This window comes from Xenopus tropicalis, chromosome 2 (assembly GCF_000004195.4).
Source record: "Xenopus tropicalis strain Nigerian chromosome 2, UCB_Xtro_10.0, whole genome shotgun sequence".
Lineage (NCBI taxonomy): Eukaryota > Metazoa > Chordata > Amphibia > Anura > Pipidae > Xenopus > Xenopus tropicalis.
Genome location: NC_030678.2, coordinates 174,623,656 through 174,647,737, shown reverse-complemented (window position 1 = coordinate 174,647,737; position 24,082 = coordinate 174,623,656). Strand labels below are relative to the sequence as shown.

Below are 24,082 nucleotides of genomic sequence, written 5' to 3'. Positions count from 1 at the left end.
GAGAGAGATACAGGGGTTGGAGATGCTCTCAGTACAAGTGAGGAATACAGGGGTAGGGGAGATAGCTCTCAGTACAAGTGAGGGAATACAGGGGTAGGGGGGATAGCTCTCAGTAACAAGTGAGGGAATACAGGGTAGGGGGGATAGCTTCTCAGTACAAGTGAGGGAATACAGGGGTAGGGGGATAGCTCTCAGTACAAGTGGAGGGAATACAGGGGTAGGGGGGATAGCTCTCAGTACAAGTGAGGGAATACAGGGGTAGGGGAGATAGCTCTCAGTAACAAGTGAGGGAATACAGGGGGTAGGGAGATAGCTCTCAGTACAAGTGAGGGAATACAGGGGTAGGGGGGATAGCTCTCAGTACAAGTGAGGGAATACAGGGGTAGGGGGGATAGCTTCTCAGTACAAGTGAGGGAATACAGGGGTAGGGGATAGCTCTCAGTACAAGTGAGGAAATACAGGGGTATGGGGGATAGCTCTCAGTACAAGTGAGGGAATAACAGGGGTATGGGGGATAGCTTCTCAGTACAAGTGAGGGAATACAGGGGTAGGGGGAGATAGCTCTCAGTACAAGTGAGGGAATACAGGGGTAGGGGGGATAGCTCTCAGTACAAGTGAGGGAATACAGGGGTAGGGGAGATAGCTCTCAGTACAAGTGAGGGAATACAGGGGTAGTGGGAGATAGCTCTCAGTACAAGTGAGGGAATACAGGGGTAGGGGGATAGCTCTCAGTACAAGTGAGGGAATACAGGGGTAGGGGGGATAGCTCTCAGTACAAGTGAGGGAATACAGGGGTAGGGGAGATAGCTCTCAGTACAAGTGAGGGAATACAGGGTAGGGGGGATAGCTCTCAGTACAAGTGAGGGAATACAGGGGTAGGGGGGATAGCTCTCAGTACAAGTGAGGGAATACAGGGGTATGGGGATAGCTCTCAGTACAAGTGAGGGAATACAGGGGTATGGGGGATAGCTCTCAGTACAAGTGAGGGAATACAGGGGTATTGGAGATAGCTCTCAGTACAAGTGAGGGAATACAGGGGTAGGGGAGATAGCTCTCAGTACAAGTGAGGGAATACAGGGGTAGGGGGGATAGCTCTCAGTACAAGTGAGGGAATACAGGGGTAGGGGGGATAGCTCTCAGTACAAGTGAGGGAATACAGGGGTAGGGGAGATAGCTCTCAGTACAAGAGGAGGATACAGGGGTAGGGGGATAGCTCTCAGTACAAGTGAGGGAATACAGGGGTAGGGGGGATAGCTCTCAGTACAAGTGAGGGAATACAGGGGTAGGGGAGATAGCTCTCAGTACAAGTGAGGGAATACAGGGGTATGGGGATAGCTCTCAGTACAAGTGAGGGAATACAGGGGTAGGGGGATAGCTCTCAGTACAAGTGAGGAATACAGGGGTATGGAGATAGCTCTCAGTACAAGTGAGGGAATACAGGGGTAGGGGAGATAGTTCTCAGTACAAGTGAGGGAATACAGGGGTAGGGGATAGCTCTCAGTACAAGTGAGGGAATACAGGGGTAGGGGGATAGCTCTCAGTACAAGTGAGGGAATACAGGGGTAGGGGAGATAGCTCTCAGTACAAGTGAGGGAATACAGGGGTAGGGGGGATAGCTCTCAGTACAAGTGAGGGAATACAGGGGTAGGGGAGATAGCTCTCAGTACAAGTGAGGGAATACAGGGGTAGGGGAGATAGCTCTCAGTACAAGTGAGGGAATACAGGGGTAGGGGGATAGCTCTCAGTACAAGTGAGGGAATACAGGGGTATGGGAGATAGCTTCTCAGTACAAGTGAGGGAATACAGGGTTATGGGAGATAGCTCTCAGTACAAGTGAGGGAATACAGGGGTAGGGGGATAGCTCTCAGTAAAGTGAGGGAATACAGGGGTATGGGAGATAGCTCTCAGTACAAGTGAGGGAATACAGGGGTGAGGATAGCTCTCAGTACAAGTGAGGGAATACAGGGGTATGGGGATAGACTTAGATACAAGTGAGGGAATACAAGGGGTGGGGGATAGCTCTCAGTACAAGTGAGGGAATACAGGGGTAGGGGAGATAGCTCTCAGTACAAGTGAGGGAATACAGGGTAGGGGAGATAGCTCTCAGTACAGAGTGAGGGAATACAGGGTAGGGGGATAGCTCTCAGTACAAGTGAGGGAATACAGGGGTAGGGGAGATAGCCTCAGTACAAGTGAGGGAATACAGGGGTAGGGAGATAGCTCTCAGTACAAGTGAGGGAATACAGGGGTAGGGGAGATAGCTCTCAGTACAAGTGAGGGAATACAGGGGTAGGGGGGATAGCTCTCATACAAGTGAGGGAATACAGGGTTATGGGAGATAGCTCTCAGTACAAGTGAGGGAATACAGGGGAGGGGATGATAGCTCAGTAAAGTGAGGGAATACAGGGGTAGGGGAGATAGCTCTCAGTACAAGTGAAGGGAAACAGGGGTAGGGGAGATAGCTCTCAGTACAATGTGAGGGAATACAGGGGTAGGGGGATAGCTCTCAGTACAAGTGAGGAATACAGGTAGGGGATAGCTCTCAGTACAAGTGAGGGAATACAGGGGTAGGGGGGATAGCTCTCAGTACAAGTGAGGGAATACAGGGGTAGGGGAGATAGCTCTCAGTACAAGTGAGGGAATACAGGGGTAGGGAGATAGCTCTCAGTACAAGTGAGGAATACAGGGGTAGGGGATAGCTCTCAGTACAAGTGAGGGAATACAGGGGTAGGGGGGATAGCTCTCAGCTACAAGTGAGGGAATACAGGGGTATGGGGGATAGCTCTCAGTACAAGTGAGGGAATACAGGGTATGGCGGGATAGCTCTCAGTACAAGTGAGGGAATACAGGGGTAGGGGGGATAGCTCTCAGTACAAGTGAGGGAATACAGGGGTAGGGGAGATAGCTCTCAGTACAAGTGAGGGAATACAGGGGTAGGGGGAATATGCTCTCAGTACAAGTGAGGGAATACAGGGGTAGGGGGATAGCTCTCAGTACAAGTGAGGGAATACAGGGTTATGGGAGATAGCTCTCAGTACAAGTGAGGGAATACAGGGGTAGGGGGGATAGCTCTCAGTACAGTGAGGGAATACGGGGTAGGGGAGATACTCTCAGTACAAGTGAGGGAATACAGGGGTAGGGGGGATAGCTCTCAGTACAAGTGAGGGAATACAGGGTAGGGGAGATAGCTCTCAGTACAAGTGAGGGAATACAGGGGTAGGGGGGATAGCTCTCAGTACAAGTGAGGGAATACAGGGGTAGGGAGATAACTCTCAGTACAAGTGAGGGAATACAGGGGTAGGGGGATAGCTCTCAGTACAAGTGAGGGAATACAGGGGTAGGGGGATAGCTCTCAGTACAAGTGAGGGAATACAGGGGTAGGGAGATAGCTCTCAGTACAAGTGAGGGAATACAGGGGTAGGGGGATAGCTCTCAGTACAAGTGAGGGAATACAGGGGTAGGGGATAGCTCTCAGTACAAGTGAGGAATACAGGGGTAGGGGGATAGCTCTCAGTACAAGTGAGGGAATACAGGGTAGGGGGGATAGCTCTCAGTACAAGTGAGGGAATACAGGGGTAGGGGGATAGCTCTCAGTACAAGTGAGGGAATACAGGGGTAGGGGAGATAGCTCTCAGTACAAGTGAGGGAATACAGGGGTAGGGGGGATAGCTCTCAGTACAAGTGAGGGAATACAGGGGTAGGGGGGATAGCTCTCAGTATAAGTGAGGGAATACAGGGTGTAGGGGAGATAGCTCTCAGTACAAGTGAGGGAATACAGGGGTAGGGGAGATAGCTCTCAGTACAGTGAGGGAATACAGGGGTAGGGGAGATAGCTCTCAGTACAAGTGAGGGAATACAGGGGTAGGGGAGATAACTCTCAGTACAAGTGAGGGAATACAGGGGTAGGGGGGATAGCTCAGTACAAGTGAGGGAATACAGGGGTAGGGGAGATAGCTCTCAGTACAAGTGAGGGAATACAGGGGTAGGGGAGATAGCTCTCAGTACAAGTGAGGGATACAGGGGTAGGGGAGATAGCTCTCAGTACAAGTGAGGGAATACAGGGGTATGGGAGATAGCTCTCAGTACAAGTGAGGGATACAGGGGTAGGGGAGATAGCTCTCAGTACAAGTGAGGGAATACAGGGGTAGGGGAGATAGCTCTCAGTACAAGTGAGGGAATACAGGGGTAGGGGAGATAACTCTCAGTACAAGTGAGGGAATACACGGTTATGGGAGATAGCTCTCAGTACAAGTGAGGGAATACAGGGGTAGGGGAGATAGCTCTCAGTACAAGTGAGGGAATACAGGGGTAGGGGGGATAGCTCTCAGTACAAGTGAGGGAATACAGGGGTAGGGGAGATAGCTCTCAGTACAAGTGAGGGAATACAGGGGTAGGGGAGATAGCTCTCAGTACAAGTGAGGGAATACAGGGGGTAGGGGGGATTAACTCTCCAGTACAAGTGAGGGAATACAGGGGTAGGGGGGATAGCTCTCAGTACAAGTGAGGGAATACAGGGGTAGGGGGGATAGCTCTCAGTACAAGTGAGGGAATACAGGGGTAGGGGAGATAGCTCTCAGTACAAGTGAGGGAATACAGGGGTAGGGGGGATACTCTCAGTAAGTGAGGGAATACAGGGGAATTGGGAGGATAGCTTCTCAGTACAAGTGAGGGAATACAGGGTAGGGGGGATAGCTCTCAGTACAAGTGAGGGAATACAGGGGGTAGGGGAGATAGCTCTCAGTACAAGTGAGGGAATACCAGGGGTAGGGGGGATACTCTCAGTACAAGTGAGGGAATACAGGGGTAGGGGGGATAGCTTCTCAGTACAAGTGAGGGAATACAGGGGTAGGGGGGATAGCTCTCAGTACAAGTGAGGGAATACAGGGGTAGGGGGGATAGCTCTCAGTACAAGTGAGGGAATACAGGAGTAGGGGGAGATAGCTCTCAGTACAAGTGGGGAATACAGGGTAGGGGGGATAACTCTCAGTACAAGTGAGGAATACAGGGGTAGGGGGGATAGCTCTCAGTACAAGTGAGGGAATACAGGGGTAGGGGGATAGCTCTCAGTACAAGTGAGGGAATACAGGGGTAGGGGGATAACTCTCAGTACAAGTGAGGGAATACAGGGGTAGGGGGGATAGCTCTCAGTACAAAGTGAGGGAAAACAGGGGTAGGGGAGATAGCTCTCAGTACAAGTTGAGGGAATACAGGGGTAGGGGGATAGCTCTCAGTACATGTGAGGGAATACCAGGGGTAGGGGGGATAGCTCTCAGTACATGTGAGGGAATACAGGGTAGGGGGGATAGCTCTCCAGTACAAGTGAGGGAATACAGGGGTAGGGGGGATAGCTCTCAGTACAAGTGAGGGAATACAGGGGTAGGGGGGATAGCTCTCAGTACAAGTGAGGGAATACAGGGGTATGGGGGATAGCTCTCAGTACAAGTGAGGGAATACAGGGGTAGGGGGGATAGCTCTCAGTACAAGTTGATCCAGGTTCTGATTAGAGTCAGGGAGGAATATTTACCCCCTGGGACAAATTAAAGAGGCGTCAGATGGGGTTTTTACCTTATTCTGGCCCCAACAGCAGCGATCAGCAGAACAATGGGAAGGGAGCAAGATAGCAGCTCCCAGTAGGTATCAGAATAGCACTCAATAGTAAGAAATCCAAGTCCGGCTTGGGACTCCTCCAGTTACATGGGAGTAGGAGAAACAATAGGTTAGCTGAAAGCAGTTCTAATGTGTAGCGCTGGCTGAAAGCTCAGACTCAGGCACACTTTACTGCTGCGCTGCAAGTTGGAGTGATATCCCCCCCCCCTCACCCCCAGCAGCCGATCAGCAGAACAATGGGAAGGGAGCAAGATAGCAGCTCCCAGTTGGTATCAGAATAGCACTCAATAGTAAGAAATCCAAGTCCGGCTTGGGACTCCTCCAGTTACATGGGAGTAGGAGAAACAATAGGTTAGCTGAAAGCAGTTCTAATGTGTAGCGCTGGCTGAAAGCTCAGACAATGCACTGAGATGGCGCCTACACACCATAAAAAGTGAATTATCTGCAATTTAAACAGTGTAATTTAGTAATAAAAAATAGCGGTCTGTTTCCACTATAGCTGGAAGAAAATTTAAAAAATAGTTTATAAAATACCCCCAACCCAGCTGCACTTCCCCTAGCCACAGAAGGGTAGAGGGGACAGGGGCAGGTCAGGGGTGGGTGGGACACAGGCAGGCAGGGGGTGGGACACAGCAGTGAGCGGCTTTGTGTCAGGCTCACTCTGGCGCCACCTTGTGAACTGTGTGCTGGTAACAATAAAAAACACTTAATTCCAAGTAAGTTGGAAAAAGTGCTTCCAACCAGCAAGTCCTTGGTCCCAATTTGACCGAAAAGTAAACCTGAGTTTTTCTGTACAAGCCAGGGCCTGGGGGAATGGGGCCCGAGTCTGTCATGGAATGGCGGTGCCACTCTGTCGTGAATCGCTTAGGGCCACAATATATCATGGGGGCAACGGTGTCTGTTTTAATATACTTGTGCACTTTGTGTATCTGCCATTCCAACCAATCCAAATGCTGGGAGGTGTGAGCTCATTCTCTGGGCAATAACCATAACCTCAGTCTTAGGAGCACTGACCAATTGTTCTTCCTCATAAATAATAATAATAAAGGAAAACTTCACCCCCAGAATGAATGCTTAATGAATATATATATCAGTAAACATTGCCCTTTTACATCATTTCCCTTAAGCCGCCATTTTGTGCTGGGCTGTGTGCCCCCTCAGAGATCAGCTGACAGGAAGTGATGCAGCTCTAACTGTAACAGGAAGTAGTGTGGGAGTAAAAGACAGTAAACCCATATTAAATAAATCATGAAAACAAATATAATTCTACCAAAATTTTCAATATGAATTTGACAGTTGTATAACCTCCAGAGGTGTCCAACCCCAGGCCCCCCGCTACCCCCACCTGCAGCCCCCCAGCTGCCTCCGCACCAGTGCTAGACATAGAAGGCAGGGGTTCCGTAAGAGGGATTGCCAGCCGGAAACAGACAAAATGGGAGTAATGGGAGGTGGGAGCAGGGATAGTGGGCTGCAGGGGGGTTGGAACAGGACATGACACAAGAGCTAATAGGGATCACAGGTCCTTGCTAGGACCCCTTGTCACTAGGCCCCAACCCAGCTGCAGGGTCTGCAAGAAAACAGGTGAATGAAAGGGCAACTCTCGGTAATCACTTTCCCCACTGGGGGGGCAATAGAGGCGGCACTCTGATTGGAGGAAACAATACTATTTGGTGTAAAAAGGCTCCCAACAAGCACCATGCCAACCCCACCAGGGTCTCTCTCATTATCCACATGGGAAAGATGGCCGCCCCCACTGGTAGCTTCCTCCTGATGTTGGGGTATATACATCATCTCCTGCCCCAGTGGAGCTTGCAGTTTGAGGCACCTGTTACACTCACTGGGGGCAGTTTTATCAGAAGCCAGTTAACCTGCCTGTGCATATTTGGGGAGTGGAAGGAAGGAGCCCTACTGACACAGGGGTAACATACACACTCCATGCAGACGGCACTCTGGCTGGAACCCAGGAACCCAGAGCTACGAGGCAGCGCTAATCACTTACATTATCCCCATTATCTGTATGGGCAGAAACGAGCGGTCTGGCCGACCGATATCTGGCCTGAAATTGTCCAGATCTCAATTGGCCAGGTTAGAAAATCCAGTCGGATCGGGGACCGCATCGGCTCATTGATGCGGTCCCCGAACCGACTGCCCCAGGGCCAAACGATCGGATTATTTTTTTTTAAGCCACTTGCTACCCGATATCGCCCACCTGTAGGTGGGGATATCGGGTGAAGATCCGCTCGCTTGGTGACATCACCAAGCGAGCGGATCTTATAGTGTATGGGGACCTTAAGTGCAATGTTGGACTGGGGGTTGTAGGGACCACCTGGGCTTCTGCCTCAGGGGCCCCTGCTGCCTTCATACCCCCCCACAGGGGCCCCCAAGACTCGTCCAACCCCCTTCCCCGAGTGCGCCTAAATTAAACTTATCTGACGCACGTCGGGGGAGACCAGTGGATCAATGGAGCTCCCTGTGGGAATCGGGTCTGGGCTGCTGGGGCACTAATGCTTTTTAAAACACCGATACCCAAACATTGGGCACCATAGTTTTAGAAGAGTAGTATTCATCATTAGGCATTAGGGTTAGGGTTAATGATGAATACTATTCTTCTAAAACTATGGTGCCCAATGTTTGGGTATCGGTCTTCTAAAAAGCATTAGTGCCTAATGGTGGATACCAATTTTTTAAGATTATTGTGCCTAATTGTGGATTCCATTCTTCAGATTTTAGTGCCTAATGATCTAAAGATTCATAGCGCTAAATATTAGATCTCATTCTGAGATTTCAATCTTTGTTTCATGGTGGATTCCAATTTTCAAAGAAACTTTTGTACCTTCTTTTTTACAAGTAACCTCAATTGTTACGTAATTAAACTTTAATTATACGTACATTGTGATTGGTCAACCTCTTTACAATGCGATTGGCTATTTTTGCTTTAAATAATATGCGTTTGCGGATTGTTATTCAGCCTATGACTAAGTACCCTTTTATGTACAAAACGCGTAAGGCTTTATAGCATTGTGTTTAAGTTTAAATAAACTATACTGGTTTTACTTCAACTTGTTGAGCTACTTAAGACGTTTCATTTATCCGGAGTGCCTGCCTGTTTGTCTCGATTTCCCCATATGGGCTCCCTGAAGCTGAAGGTCTGGGGCCTGAGCACCTGGACCCTCCACCACAACGGGTAAGAATTTTACCTCATTCACCAAGTACTATGTATTCTTTATTTTTTGGAGAGGAGACGGTATTTGGACTTGTTTGCGCCATAAGATTAACAGCGTTTGACGTCGACAGCAGCATGGTCTACTGGGAACATAGAGCATCACCCAGACCAATATCCACAAGCAGTTCTAGACCAATGGGACTTTCCAGTCTGCCCAATCAGATATTGTTACACCTCTGTCCTGTAGGACTTCTCTCAGAGATTCTTGATTGTAGGAAAATTCCCTGGAATCTTTGTCAAGTTCATGCTCTAAAGCCCATAGAGCCTCCCTGACATCTGTGAGGAAGAGTCCAACATGGAGCTCACTGCTTATTCCAAACGTTGGTTCCACCTGCGGGGCTTCCCCCAACGAGACGTTTGGGATCTCCTGTACTACAGTGTTGGATCCTGATAGAACTCAGAGCTCCCATAATAACCTGTGGGATTCGTTAATGATTGTAAATAAAATTACTTATATAATTAACATGTAAATTCCATTTTTTATTTTACTGAGCTGACTTTACACTGTGTAAATGTTGCACATGATCCTCATTCTCCGGGGAAAAACAAATCGCTACATAGTAAGTTAGGTTGAAAAAAGACGTATGTCCGTCAAGTTCAACCTTAATGCCTATATATAACCTGCCTAACTACTAGTTGATCCAAAGGAAGGAAAAAAAAACATCTGAAACCTCTCTAATTTAGGGGAGGAGACTAATTAAAAAGTTACTTTGAATACACATTTCTACAACATACTAAAAGTTGAATTAAAGGTAACTACTGCTTTAAGAAACCCTGCTGTAAGGAAAGGCCTGTAACACCAAATATTGGCTTATTTGGCCCCTCTGCCTGTATGGGGTACCTGGTGGGGCTCAATGCAATGTAAGGGGTAACTGGTGGGGCTCAATGCAATGTAAGGGGTACCTGGTGGGGCCCAATGCAATGTAAGGGGTACCTGGTGGGGCTCAATGCAATGTAAGGGGTACCTGGTGGGGCTCAATGCAATGTAAGGGGTACCTGGTGGGGCTCAATGCAATGTAAGGGGTACCTAGTGGGGCTCAATAGGGGGGCCAATCATGTAAGGGGTACCTAGTGGGCCCAATGCAATGTAAGGGGTACCTAGTGGGGCCCAATGCAATGTAAGGGGTACCTAGTGGGGCCCAATGCAATGTAAGGGGTACCTAGTGGGGCCCAATGCAATGTAAGGGGTACCTAGTGGGGCTCAATGCAATGTAAGGGGTACCTAGTGGGGCCCAATGCAATGTAAGGGGTACCTAGTGGGGCCCAATGCAATGTAAGGGGTACCTAGTGGGGCCAAATGCAATGTAAGGGGTACCTAGTGGGGCTCAATGCAATGTAAGGGGTACCTAGTGGGGCTCAATGCAATGTAAGGGGTACCTAGTGGGGCTCAATGCAATGTAAGGGGTACCTAGTGGGGCTCAATGCAATGTAAGGGGTACCTAGTGGGGCTCAATGCAATGTAAGGGGTACCTAGTGGGGCTCAATGCAATGTAAGGGGTACCTAGTGGGGCTCAATGCAATGTAATGGGATTTGTTCTGGTGTCTGTGGATCCCCCACCTGCAATTCACTGCCCCTTCTGGGAGTTGGGGTTCAGTAAAAGGCAGAAGGGAAGGCACAATATTTATTTATGCTGATTTGGGGCCCTAAGGGTATGTGGGGTACTTTGCCCGCTCCCCAGCTCTGATATAGATATATATATATATAATATCGCAATTCACAGATCCACACAGAGCAGAATTCATCATATTACACTGTAAGTACAGCTGGTACAGAAATTGAATCTGGGCCCCAATTAATAACAGGACTGGGGAAATAAGGACAGAGCTTTTCACCCCAAATATTACCACCTAATATTATGTTATGCCCAGTGATGATTAATAAGCTCTATTCAAACAGCACCCCCTAGTGGCACATTTGGTGAGACTTTCTGGGCTTTGCCAATAAATGAATTTCCTACTAACCTGGCATTTCCCTTAGAGCAGTCAGATATTGTCATTTCAAGACCCCTTGGAGGTTTATAATTCAGTTGGGTGGGGGTTTTAGCTAATGACCAATAAAAAGGTTACAGATGTAAAAACAATCTGAGAGAAAGGGAAAGAGGCCTCCGTACGCCAAGGATTCAGTTGAAATGCAGATCTTTTTTGAAATGTATTAAAATAATCCAGCATCATCAGTCACCTGACGTGTTTATGTGCATCCGCCCTTAATCATGTCAATGATAATATTGCGTATGATTAGGGGCAGACGCGCCCAAAACGAGTCAAGTGAGGCTGGATGTTTTTACTAAAAGGGACACTGTCATAATGTTTATGAGGCACTGTTTATCTCTAAATGACACTGTTACACAGCAAATAATTCCCTCTGCCATTTAACCTTTTATTCTTGAACCAACAAATGTATTTGTAGCTGTAATATTGGTGTGTAGGCGCCATCTCAGTGCATTGTGCCTGAGTCTGAGCTTTCAGCCAGCGCTACACATTAGAACTGCTTTCAGCTAACCTATTGTTTCTCCTACTCCCATGTAACTGGAGGAGTCCCAAGCCGGACTTGGATTTCTTACTATTGAGTGCTATTCTGATACCTACTGGGAGCTGCTATCTTGCTCCCTTCCCATTGTTCTGCTGATTGGCTGCTGGGGGGGAGGGGGGGGGGGGAGATATCACTCCAACTTGCAGCGCAGCAGTTAAGTGTGCCTGAAGTTTATCAGAGCACAGGTCACATGGCTGTGGCACCCTGGGAAATGAAGAATATGGCTAGCCCCATGGGAAAAACAGATTACAGTGCAGGATTCTGCTGGAGAAGCATGTTTTCCTGTATCAGAATTCCTTAAATTTTAATAAAGATCTGCGTTTGAAACAAAGCCTTGGAGGGCAGAGACCTCTTCCCTTTCCGACTGTTGGTATGACATGGAAAGCTTCTGAGGAAACCACGCCACCATAACTGGCCTTCAGGCTGAGCCCCCAGTGCCACTGGTCCAGGTCTCCCAAGCAACGCTAACCCAGACCTGTGGGACCTACTGTGTCAGGCTGTAGCCCTGTATTGTTGGCAGCTATAATAACCCTCGTCTCTGCGGCGACCAAGCAAGCAAATCCCGTAATGCTGAAAGCACTGGTCCTTTCATTGCGCTGAACCATTCGGCGTCGCATAAAGCAGAGACTGCGCAGCATGCAGGGGTGCAATGCAATTATTCTGCCAGTTAAGCGCTTGGCACTTTGTCCATCAGCTCCTGTATAGAGAACCTTCTGAAGTCGATCTTCTCGCAGGCGTTGAGGCCACACTCGTAGAGGCATCCGACGGCGTGGGTATCCTGGCACACTGCCAAGTCTGAATACCCACTTGGGCCCCTGCAGATGATCCAGGGCTGGGTCCAACTGTTTGGCTCTAATGGACTCTTGTTGACGTAGATGCCCAAGTCCACTCTCCTGGTGCTGCTGGTCGGGTGTGAATAAATGAGCCATGAAGTGGTGCCTTCCCCAGTCAGCGATTGGTTGGCTTCACTGCCAGTCTTTTCTAACTCTTCGGCCTCCTCTAGGGGCTCATAGCACACTACGCTTCCCTGGCAGCCGTGGGGGGGCTCGCACAGTTCCTGGCAGTAATGAGAGTTGGCAAATGCCATCCCCTGGTTCTGGCTAACTGCCTCCACTCGGAAATGCTTTCCCGTCCGAGCGCTACAGTACAGGAGGTGGGAGCCATTTCTACAGACGACCTCGGCCATTTCACATTCTACCGTCTTCTGCCCCCAGAGCATGTCCCCCTTGTGCCAACTACTCCCTTGGTCATCACTGTAGATGGTAAAGGAGTGGGGCTTAGTCCAGAAGGGAATAGGCAGGCAGCACATCCGGCAGTGGATATAATAGAGGTAGGCAGGTACAATCAGCCTCCCAGAAGGTGCCTGGATGCCGTGCCCGGGTCCCACTGCCAGCGTGGCACAGTTTCTCAGATCCTCACCAAGAATCTCCTCCGTCAGCTCCTTCAGGAGACTCCAGTTTGTGCCGAGGTCGTTGCTGGTGACGCAGCACAGCCGGGCGGCGTTCCTCCCCGTCAGGATCTGGTGCATCTCAGAGACGTTTCTTCTCACGCAGATAAAGAAAAGGAACAAGGTCTTGGTTTTCTCATCGTACACGGGGCAGGGGTTCATGGTGCGACACCCCGGCATCTTGGCGTTTGCCACGACTCTCTCATTCTCCCACTGCAACAAAATAACAAACACATCACTAAAGAACCGACTGTGTTACCCCCATGTTCAGTTATCTCCTTATAGTTGTTACAGTATATCACCAGTTTCCATAGATGGTGATGTTTCCAACATCTGCCTAAGCTTTCTTACCTCAACCGTTAATTAATAATTAATACCATTAAGGGCCCCAAATCCTGCAGAGGTGCAATCAATAGGTTTCAGATACTAAGAGCGGGAATGAGATAAAAAATCAGATAGGATAGCTAGAATCTCAGCCATAAAGCAGGGCAGGACTGCTGCTTACAATGGGGGGATCAGATAGGATCTGTGCCACTGTGACAGAATGCTCTGTTATCCAGATAGCTAGAATCTCAGCCATAAAGCAGGGCAGGACTGCTGCTTACAATGGGGGGATCAGATAGGATCTGTGCCACTGTGACAGAATGCTCTGTTATACAGATAGCTAGAATCTCAGCCATAAAGCAGGGCAGGACTGCTGCTTACAATGGGGGGATCAGATAGGATCTGTGCCACTGTGACAGAATGCTCTGTTATACAGATAGCTAGAATCTCAGCCATAAAGCAGGGCAGGACTGCTGCTTACAATGGGGGGATCAGATAGGATCTGTGCCACTGTGACAGAATGCTCTGTTATACAGATAGCTAGAATCTCAGCCATAAAGCAGGGCAGGACTGCTGCTTACAATGGGGGGATCAGATAGGATCTGTGCCACTGTGACAGAATGCTCTGTTATACAGATAGCTAGAATCTCAGCCATAAAGCAGGGCAGGACTGCTGCTTACAATGGGGGGATCAGATAGGATCTGTGCCACTGTGACAGAATGCTCTGTTATACAGATAGCTAGAATCTCAGCCATAAAGCAGGGCAGGACTGCTGCTTACAATGGGGGGATCAGATAGGATCTGTGCCACTGTGACAGAATGCTCTGTTATACAGATAGCTAGAATCTCAGCCATAAAGCAGGGCAGGACTGCTGCTTACAATGGGGGGATCAGATAGGATCTGTGCCACTGTGACAGAATGCTCTGTTATACAGATAGCTAGAATCTCAGCCATAAAGCAGGGCAGGACTGCTGCTTACAATGGGGGGATCAGATAGGATCTGTGCCACTGTGACAGAATGCTCTGTTATACAGATAGCTAAAATCTCAGCCATAAAGCAGGGCAGGACTGCTGCTTACAATGGGGGGGATCAGATAGAGCACTCTGTACCAGTGACACAGATCCTATTATATCAATGCTCATATCAATCCACTCACATGCAGAACCCCGTTCTGTTCCACCCCTCTCCTCATTACTATGAACAGAGCATCCTGGTCCCTGGGAGAGGAGCGTTTCTCTGCAAAGGCCAGAAAGGTGGGAGGCTGCTGGATGTAGAGAAGGGCCGGGATACGGTGGACGAATCCGTTGTCTTCTTTTCCAAACAGAGTCACTGCGCCTGAAGTGCTTGGTGTATCCATGATGCGCGGCTGCACAAACAGAGAATAAATACTGACTGACTGCATCCTGGTGCCACATATACATATTGTAATAACTGCCCCTTGGGGTAACAAAGTGGGTAAAGTAATGGCTTTAGTGCCTATTCCATAGATGTATTATTTACTGTGATTTCTTATTAATGTGCTCTGTTATACACCTCCTCCTCATCCTCCCAGGACTATTTATATAAAATCCCCATGTCTCTCTGCCTCAGAGCTATTATACTTCTAATAAGGTCCTACAGCCTGGGGCTACCGACCTATTTATACCCCGAACTGCAGATTGGTGAGACGGTGCCTATAGTAGCAGTGGGGGGATAATAGCCTCTGGGAAGGGACTGGGGCTGTGGGATAGCAGGTATAGTAGGGAGAGATAGTGCCTATAGTAGCAGTGGGGGGATAATAGCCTCTGGGAAGGGACTGGGGCTGTGGGATAGCAGGTATAGTAGGGAGAGATGGTGCCTATAGTAGCAGTGGGGGGATAATAGCCTCTGGGAAGGGACTGGGGCTGTGGGATAGCAGGTATAGTAGGGAGAGATGGTGCCTATAGTAGCAGTGGGGGGATAATAGCCTCTGGGAAGGGACTGGGGCTGTGGGATAGCAGGTATAGTAGGGAGAGATGGTGCCTATAGTAGCAGTGGGATAATAGCCTCTGGGAAGGGACTGGGGCTGTGGGATAGCAGGTATAGTAGGGAGAGATGGTGCCTATAGTAGCAGTGGGGGGATAATAGCCTCTGGGAAGGGACTGGGGCTGTGGGATAGCAGGTATAGTAGGGAGAGATGGTGCCTATAGTAGCAGTGGGGGGATAATAGCCTCTGGGAAGGGACTGGGGCTGTGGGATAGCAGGTATAGTAGGGAGAGATGGTGCCTATAGTAGCAGTGGGGGGATAATAGCCTCTGGGAAGGGACTGGGGCTGTGGGATAGCAGGTATAGTAGGGAGAGATGGTGCCTATAGTAGCAGTGGGGGGATAATAGCCTCTGGGAAGGGACTGGGGCTGTGGGATAGCAGGTATAGTAGGGAGAGATGGTGCCTATAGTAGCAGTGGGGGGATAACAGCCTCTGGGAAGGGACTGGGGCTGTGGGATAGCAGGTATAGTAGGGAGAGATGGTGCCTATAGTAGCAGTGGGGGGATAATAGCCTCTGGGTAGGGACTGGGGCTGTGGGATAGCAGGTATAGTAGGGAGAGATGGTGCCTATAGTAGCAGTGGGGGGATAATAGCCTCTGGGAAGGGACTGGGGCTGTGGGATAGCAGGTATAGTAGGGAGAGATGGTGCCTATAGTAGCAGTGGGGGGATAATAGCCTCTGGGAAGGGACTGGGGCTGTGGGATAGCAGGTATAGTAGGGAGAGATGGTGCCTATAGTAGCAGTGGGGGGATAATAGCCTCTGGGAAGGGACTGGGGCTGTGGGATAGCAGGTATAGTAGGGAGAGATGGTGCCTATAGTAGCAGTGGGGGGATAATAGCCTCTGGGAAGGGACTGGGGCTGTGTGATAGCAGGTATAGTAGGGAGAGATGGTGCCTATAGTAGCAGTGGGGGGATAATAGCCTCTGGGAAGGGACTGGGGCTGTGGGATAGCAGGTATAGTAGGGAGAGATGGTGCCTATAGTAGCAGTGGGATAATAGCCTCTGGGAAGGGACTGGGGCTGTGGGATAGCAGGTATAGTAGGGAGAGATGGTGCCTATAGTAGCAGTGGGGGGATAATAGCCTCTGGGAAGGGACTGGGGCTGTGGGATAGCAGGTATAGTAGGGAGAGATGGTGCCTATAGTAGCAGTGGGGGGATAATAGCCTCTGGGAAGGGACTGGGGCTGTGGGATAGCAGGTATAGTAGGGAGAGATGGTGCCTATAGTAGCAGTGGGGGGATAATAGCCTCTGGGAAGGGACTGGGGCTGTGGGATAGCAGGTATAGTAGGGAGAGATGGTGCCTATAGTAGCAGTGGGGGGATAATAGCCTCTGGGAAGGGACTGGGGCTGTGGGATAGCAGGTATAGTAGGGAGAGATGGTGCCTATAGTAGCAGTGGGGGGATAAAAGCCTCTGGGAAGGGACTGGGGCTGTGGGATAGCAGGTATAGTAGGGAGAGATGGTGCCTATAGTAGCAGTGGGGGGATAATAGCCTCTGGGAAGGGACTGGGGCTGTGGGATAGCAGGTATAGTAGGGAGAGATGGTGCCTATAGTAGCAGTGGGGGGATAATAGCCTCTGGGTAGGGACTGGGGCTGTGGGATAGCAGGTATAGTAGGGAGAGATGGTGCCTATAATAGCAGTGGGGGATAATAGCCTCTGGGAAGGGACTGGGGCTGTGGGATAGCAGGTATAGTAGGGAGAGATGGTGCCTATAGTAGCAGTGGGGGATAATAGCCTCTGGGAAGGGACTGGGGCTGTGGGATAGCAGGTATAGTAGGGAGAGATGGTGCCTATAGTAGCAGTGGGGGATAATAGCCTCTGGGAAGGGACTGGGGCTGTGGGATAGCAGGTATAGTAGGGAGAGATGGTGCCTATAGTAGCAGTGGGGGGATAATAGCCTCTGGGAAGGGACTGGGGCTGTGGGATAGCAGGGTATAGTAGGGAGAGATGGTTGCCTATAGTAGCAGTGGGATAATAGCCTCTGGGAAGGGACTGGGGCTGTGGGATAGCAGGTATAGTAGGGAGAGATGGTGCCTATAGTAGCAGTGGGATAATAGCCTCTGGGAAGGGACTGGGGCTGTGGGATAGCAGGTATAGTAGGGAGAGATGGTGCCTATAGTAGCAGTGGGGGGATAATAGCCTCTGGGAAGGGACTGGGGCTGTGGGATAGCAGGTATAGTAGGGAGAGATGGTGCCTATAGTAACAGTGGGGGATAATAGCCTCTGGGAAGGGACTGGGGTTGTGGGATAGCAGGTATAGTAGGGAGAGATGGTGCCTATAGTAGCAGTGGGATAATAGCCTCTGGGAAGGGACTGGGGCTGTGGGATAGCAGGTATAGTAGGGAGAGATGGTGCCTATAGTAGCAGTGGGGGGATAATAGCCTCTGGGAAGGGACTGGGGCTGTGGGATAGCAGGTATAGTAGGGAGAGATGGTGCCTATAGTAACAGTGGGGGGATAATAGCCTCTGGGAAGGGACTGGGGCTGTGGGATAGCAGGTATAGTAGGGAGAGATGGTGCCTATAGTAGCAGTGGGGGGATAATAGCCTCTGGGAAGGGACTGGGGCTGTGGGATAGCAGGTATAGTAGGGAGAGATGGTGCCTATAGTAGCAGTGGGATAATAGCCTCTGGGAAGGGACTGGGGCTGTGGGATAGCAGGTATAGTAGGGAGAGATGGTGCCTATAGTAGCAGTGGGGGGATAATAGCCTCTGGGAAGGGACTGGGGCTGTGGGATAGCAGGTATAGTAGGGAGAGATGGTGCCTATAGTAGCAGTGGGGGGATAATAGCCTCTGGGAAGGGACTGGGGCTGTGGGATAGCAGGTATAGTAGGGAGAGATGGTGCCTATAGTAGCAGTGGGGGGATAATAGCCTCTGGGAAGGGACTGGGGCTGTGGGATAGCAGGTATAGTAGGGAGAGATGGTGCCTATAGTAGCAGTGGGGGGATAATAGCCTCTGGGAAGGGACTGGGGCTGTGGGATAGCAGGTATAGTAGGGAGAGATGGTGCCTATAGTAGCAGTGGGGGGATAATAGCCTCTGGGAAGGGACTGGGGCTGTGGGATAGCAGGTATAGTAGGGAGAGATGGTGCCTATAGTAGCAGTGGGGGGATAATAGCCTCTGGGAAGGGACTGGGGCTGTGGGGATAGCAGGTATAGTAGGGAGAGATGGTGCCTATAGTAGCAGTGGGGGGATAATAGCCTCTGGGTAGGGACTGGGGCTGTGGGATAGCAGGTATAGTAGGGAGAGATGGTGCCTATAATAGCAGTGGGGGGATAATAGCCTCTGGGAAGGGACTGGGGCTGTGGGATAGCAGGTATAGTAGGGAGAGATGGTGCCTATAGTAGCAGTGGGGGATAATAGCCTCTGGGAAGGGACTGGGGCTGTGGGATAGCAGGTATAGTAGGGAGAGATGGTGCCTATAGTAGCAGTGGGATAATAGCCTCTGGGAAGGGACTGGGGCTGTGGGATAGCAGGTATAGTAGGGAGAGATGGTGCCTATAGTAGCAGTGGGGGGATAATAGCCTCTGGGAAGGGACTGGGGCTGTGGGATAGCAGGTATAGTAGGGAGAGATGGTGCCTATAGTAGCAGTGGGGGGATAATAGCCTCTGGAAGGGACTGGGGCTGTGGGATAGCAGGTATAGTAGGGAGAGATGGTGCCTATAGTAGCAGTGGGGGATAATAGCCTCTGGGAAGGGACTGGGGCTGTGGGATAGCAGGTATAGTAGGGAGAGATGGTGCCTATAGTAGCAGTGGGGGGATAATAGCCTCTGGGAAGGGACTGGGGCTGTGGGATAGCAGGTATAGTAGGGAGAGATGGTGCCTATAGTAGCAGTGGGGGGATAATAGCCTCTGGGAAGGGACTGGGGCTGTGGGATAGTAGGTATAGTAGGGAGAGATGGTGCCTATAGTAGCAGTGGGGGGATAATAGCCTCTGGGAAGGGACTGGGGCTGTGGGATAGCAGGTATAGTAGGGAGAGATGGTGCCTATAGTAGCAGTGGGGGGATAATAGCCTCTGGGAAGGGACTGGGGCTGTGGGATAGCAGGTATAGTAGGGAGAGATGGTGCCTATAGTAGCAGTGGGGGGATAATAGCCTCTGGGAAGGGACTGGGGCTGTGGGATAGCAGGTATAGTAGGGAGAGATGGTGCCTATAGTAGCAGTGGGGGGATAATAGCCTCTGGGAAGGGACTGGGGCTGTGGGATAGCAGGTATAGTAGGGAGAGATGGTGCCTATAGTAGCAGTGGGATAATAGCCTCTGGAAGGACTGGGCTGTGGGATAGCAGGTATAGTAGGGAGAGATGGTGCCTATAGTAGCAGTGGGGGGATAATAGCCTCTGGGAAGGGACTGGGGCTGTGGGATAGCAGGTATAGTAGGGAGAGATGGTGCCTATAGTAGCAGTGGGGGGATAATAGCCTCTGGGAAGGGACTGGGGCTGTGGGATAGCAGGTATAGTAGGGAGAGATGGTGCCTATAGTAGCAGTGGGGGGATAATAGCCTCTGGGAAGGGACTGGGGCTGTGGGATAGCAGGTATAGTAGGGAGAGATGGTGCCTATAGTAGCAGTGGGGGGATAATAGCCTCTGGGAAGGGACTGGGGCTGTGGGATAGCAGGTATAGTAGGGAGAGATGGTGCCTATAGTAGCAGTGGGGGGATAATAGCCTCTGGGAAGGGACTGGGGCTGTGGGATAGCAGGTATAGTAGGGGAGAGATGGTGCCTATAGTAGCAGTGGGGGGATAATAGCCTCTGGGAAGGGACTGGGGCTGTGGGATAGCAGGTATAGTAGGGAGAGATGGTGCCTATAGTAGCAGTGGGGGGGATAATAGCCTCTGGGAAGGGACTGGGGCTGTGGGATAGCAGGTATAGTAGGGAGAGATGGTGCCTATAGTAGCAGTGGGGGGATAATAGCCTCTGGGAAGGGACTGGGGCTGTGGGATAGCAGGTATAGTAGGGAGAGATGGTGCCTATAGTAGCAGTGGGGGGGTAATAGCCTCTGGGAAGGGACTGGGGCTGTGGGATAGCAGGTATAGTAGGGAGAGATGGTGCCTATAGTAGCAGTGGACTGGGGGGGGGGAGTAACAGGGAGTCTGTGGGAAGGATAAGACACACATAATTCCTATACACATTAGACAAGTGCAGCCCTCCAGCTATTTCCCAGCACCCCCTGCTCAGAGTTGTATTTCAGTTTATAATGCAAAAAGCCCATCAGGGGAGGGGCTCAGGATCAGGAAGAGCAATAGTTAATCAGGAAGAGCAATAGTTAACCTGTGTTCCCACCCCGGCACTAGGGGTTGTTGTTTCCCTGTGTCTGCCCCCCCCCCCCCGGCTAATTCAGGGCTTTACCTTCCCCGGTGGATATTGGGGTCTCCGCTCCCCTCACTCACAGCTACTGCCTTGCAGCCCCGGGACTACACTGTGCAGGTTTTATCAGCTGACATATTGAACCAATCAGATCTCTGTATAGTTCCTGCTTGTGTCTTCTCTTCCGTTATCAGCAAGCTGATTGGCTTATCTCTCTCAACGACCAATTGTTCAGACAAAACCCCGGGATCTTGAGATTTTTCTCTAGTGTTGTGTTAATGGTGGGGCTGTCAGCTGCTCTGTGGAGATGGCTGCTGGCTCTAAAGCCTATGAGGGGTTGTTTATCTGTAATTACCCCTTTGTGGGGCAGTTATGACCTGGCTCCTACCTGCGCATTCATTAATGCTCTCCTCCTGTCTTCATGGGAGGGTATATTGTATGGTTATATGAGGGGCTGTTATTATGGAGAAGGGCACAAAGTCCTGTCAGGGTCCATCCCAGCACAGTGCCCAGGCTGCCACAAAGCAATACTAGTTGGTCACTGAGCCAGCCGTCTGTTTACAGTATAAAGGGGCAAATAGCCCAGGACTGGGGGTGTAATAAATACTGGCTAGTGACTGGATACTGTACAGACTGAGCAATAGAATAGCTGGGCAGCTCTGTGGGGCAGTGGCCGGGCTACTAGCCCACACTCCTACATACAGGCAGAGTCACTGGCTCACAGTGTCAGTAAATGTAATAGGGACTTCGTAAGCTGGGCCATGTGAGCTCACACTCGACTCAAAAAGTGACATTTTGCTATGATAAAAAGCAGTCTCTAGAAAGCGACCAATTGCAATTTTGACTTGACGTATTATTTTTTTTGTCTGAGCGGAGAAAAAAATAAATTTCTCTTTTTGGGAGCACAAGGCCCTCTGGCCTCTGGCCCAGGCAGTCCTGGGGGCTTTATTGTTACTCTCTTTCATTCTTAAATAGGATTTAGGGTTTCAACTGAACAGTCATTTTAAAGGAATACTGATATGGGAAAATATGTGTTTTTTGTTTTTTTTTAAATTAAAAAAATCAGTTAATAGAGCTTCTCCGGCAGAATCCTGCATTGTAATCTATTTTCCCATGGGGCTAGCCATATTCTTCATTTTCCAGGGTGCCACAGCCATGTGACCTGTGCTCTGATAAACTTTACTCACACTTTACTGCTGTGCTGCAAGTTGGAGTGATATCCCCCCCCCTCACCCCCAGCAGCCGATCAGCAGAACAATGAGAAGGGAGCAAAATAGCAGCTCCCAGTAGGTATCAGACTAGCACTCAATAGTAACAAATCCAAGTCCGGCTTGGGACTCCTCCAGTTACATGGGAGTGGGAGAAACAATAGGTTAGGCTTCTTCTGAAAGCTCAGACTCAGGCTATCAGAATAGCACTCAATAGTAAGAAATCCAAGTCTGGCTTTGGACTCCAGTTACAGTTACATGGAGTTTTCGTCCACAAAAGGCTTTTTTGATTAAGTCCACTGTGGGCAGTTTTTAATGTTTTGATGGAGAATAAAGGATTTTGAATGATAATATGATGTGCAAGCCTTCTACAAGAAAAAAATGTGGATTTTTTCCCCTTATTCAGGGTCGGACTGGGCCGCCGGGACACCGGGAAAAATCCCGGTGGGCCCCGGCCCTAGTGGGCCCCAGCGGCCCAGTCCGACCTTTGCCGGCGCTCCCCGCTACTGACTGTTCCTCCCCGACGCGTTCAATTTATACGCGCTCGGGGAGGACGTCAGGCGGGGGCCCTTCGGGGGGGTTAGGGGGGCCCTTGGGGGGGTTAGGGGACGCGCCTGGGGACCATTTTGGGCCCCTGGGGCGGGAGCCCCGGTGGGCCCTGCACCCCCCAGTCCGACCCTGCCCTTATTTATACCCAATTTTATGATATAATTCCTTATTTATACCCAATTTTATAATATAATTCTCTCAGCATTTTCATACCATTTAGATGCATGGTTCCCTACTGTCCCTAAAGGATTTGTTGCACCTCATCATCTGGTCTCCTTCTCTAAATGAAACTTCCTAAATACAAGCCCAGATCTCTTTCTAGTTCTGTAGCTAACACAGTCCCATGGGCGGAACCTATTCACAATACTCAGGGAATTCAACTTCCCTCTAACAAAAAGCTTCCATTAAATTGCCAACCACCAACTTGTCTGGGAGACTTCTGCTCTCTAGCAAAATCTAGTTTTCTCAGTAGGACAGTCACTCGGGCCCAGGGAAGAAGCAAAAAAGAATTTAAGTACTGACTCGCCACCAACTCCTCTAGAAAGACTTTCCAGTTCCCTCAAACTGAAATTCCCTTCCTTCAAGAGCCTAAATCCCTAAGAAATGTGTTCAAAAAATACCCCTCCCCAGTCTGAAAGCCCATTCACTCTAATGCCCTCCATCCAGTCTCTGATAAAAGGCAAATTCCAAGACCTGACACCATTTTCCAGAGCAAATACGCCCTTTGACTGACTTTTAAGAAAATGGTGCCAAAGAAGGCAACTGGATATATCATCCCATCTTCCCACCCTCTTTCTTGCTTATTGCTTATTTTGCACACGCTCAAGAGACTGTTCTTATGCTCCGACTGTGGCAAAAGCTTCACCAGAGAAGCCGGACTCAGGAAACAGCAGAAACTTCACAAAAAAATGCACTCTGGTATTATCAAGGGGCAAGTAACATTTGCCAGGTTCCCCAAGGTTACAGTTACTGTTGCCCTGCTCTGGTAAAAGTTGTGTCTTTGCTTTAGAAACACTACTATAGTTTATGTAAACAAAGCTGCTGTGTAGCTAAATGGAGCCGGGGAGGCACGTAGGTATAGTTGTTCCCCCTTACTGGTCTAGCACTTGTGCCTCGGGGTATTAGAAATAACCCCCTGTGACTGAGGGGAATCAGAAGTGGGGGGTTTATTCACTGCCTCACTCGCTTCATTACAAACATATGTAGATACAATATTGAGTATACAAAGTGTCCGATAACTAATAAATAGTAAAATCAAATATATACATAAATATGAGATCAGTGAATAATTAGAGCCCTTTGTACGGGGGAGAAAACCCACAGGCGCCAGTGTATACCTGGGAATTACATATGTAAAATGGCTGAACCCTTGGAGAGAATGAGGGAAATTCTATCATACTTACCGTAATTTCTCTTTCCTGGACTCCGAAGAAACAGCATATACCATGGGTTATCCCCGCCCCTTCAGTTGATAGGACAGGCCCCCACCTCTACCTTCCCAATTAAAAATGCATATAAACCATCCCTCCCCCCAGACTCACTGTCTAGTTTTAAAGCCCTTAACCTGGGCGGGCATGGTATATGCTGTTTCTTCGGAGTCCAGGAAAGAGAAATTACGGTAAGTATGATAGAATTTCCCTCATTCCTGGACTCCTTGAAACAGCATATACCATGGGATTTACCAACGCTAGCAGGGGGGGAAAAAAGACAGAAACAAAACTTATATTATGCTGCAAATATCTTTACTCATTAACAGAATTCAAAATAGATAATCCAAAGGTCGAGTCCTGCTGACTACGGACATCCAGCTTGTAAAATCGAATAAAGGTCTCTGGACTGGCCCAAGTGGCCGCCCTGCACACCTCCTCAACCGACACATC

At 49.8% G+C, this 24,082-nt stretch overlaps 1 protein-coding gene, 1 long non-coding RNA gene and 1 pseudogene across 5 annotated transcripts; 1 reads left to right on the top strand and 2 right to left on the bottom strand.

Moving 5' to 3' along the window:
* LOC116406442 overlaps positions 1–24,082 on the top strand; it is a 954,163-nt pseudogene that overhangs the window by 775,823 nt on the left and 154,258 nt on the right.
* Positions 8,818–11,226, bottom strand: LOC116408635. 4 transcript variants are annotated; one of them, XR_004221080.1, is made up of 2 exons: positions 10,022–11,226; positions 8,818–9,857 (listed from the first exon to the last, which is right to left on the bottom strand). It is a non-coding gene; the product is annotated as an uncharacterized LOC116408635 (long non-coding RNA). The 4 variants fall into 4 exon arrangements; XR_004221081.1 differs by having other exon boundaries at positions 8,818–9,826; XR_004221083.1 differs by having other exon boundaries at positions 10,053–11,226.
* neu3.1 (sialidase 3 (membrane sialidase) gene 1) lies at positions 11,644–20,557 on the bottom strand. The gene is given in 3 exon segments (NM_001310105.1): positions 11,644–13,020; positions 14,291–14,500; positions 20,488–20,557. Coding segments are annotated over 2 exon segments (1,194 nt in total). The 5' UTR covers positions 14,492–14,500; positions 20,488–20,557; the 3' UTR covers positions 11,644–12,027.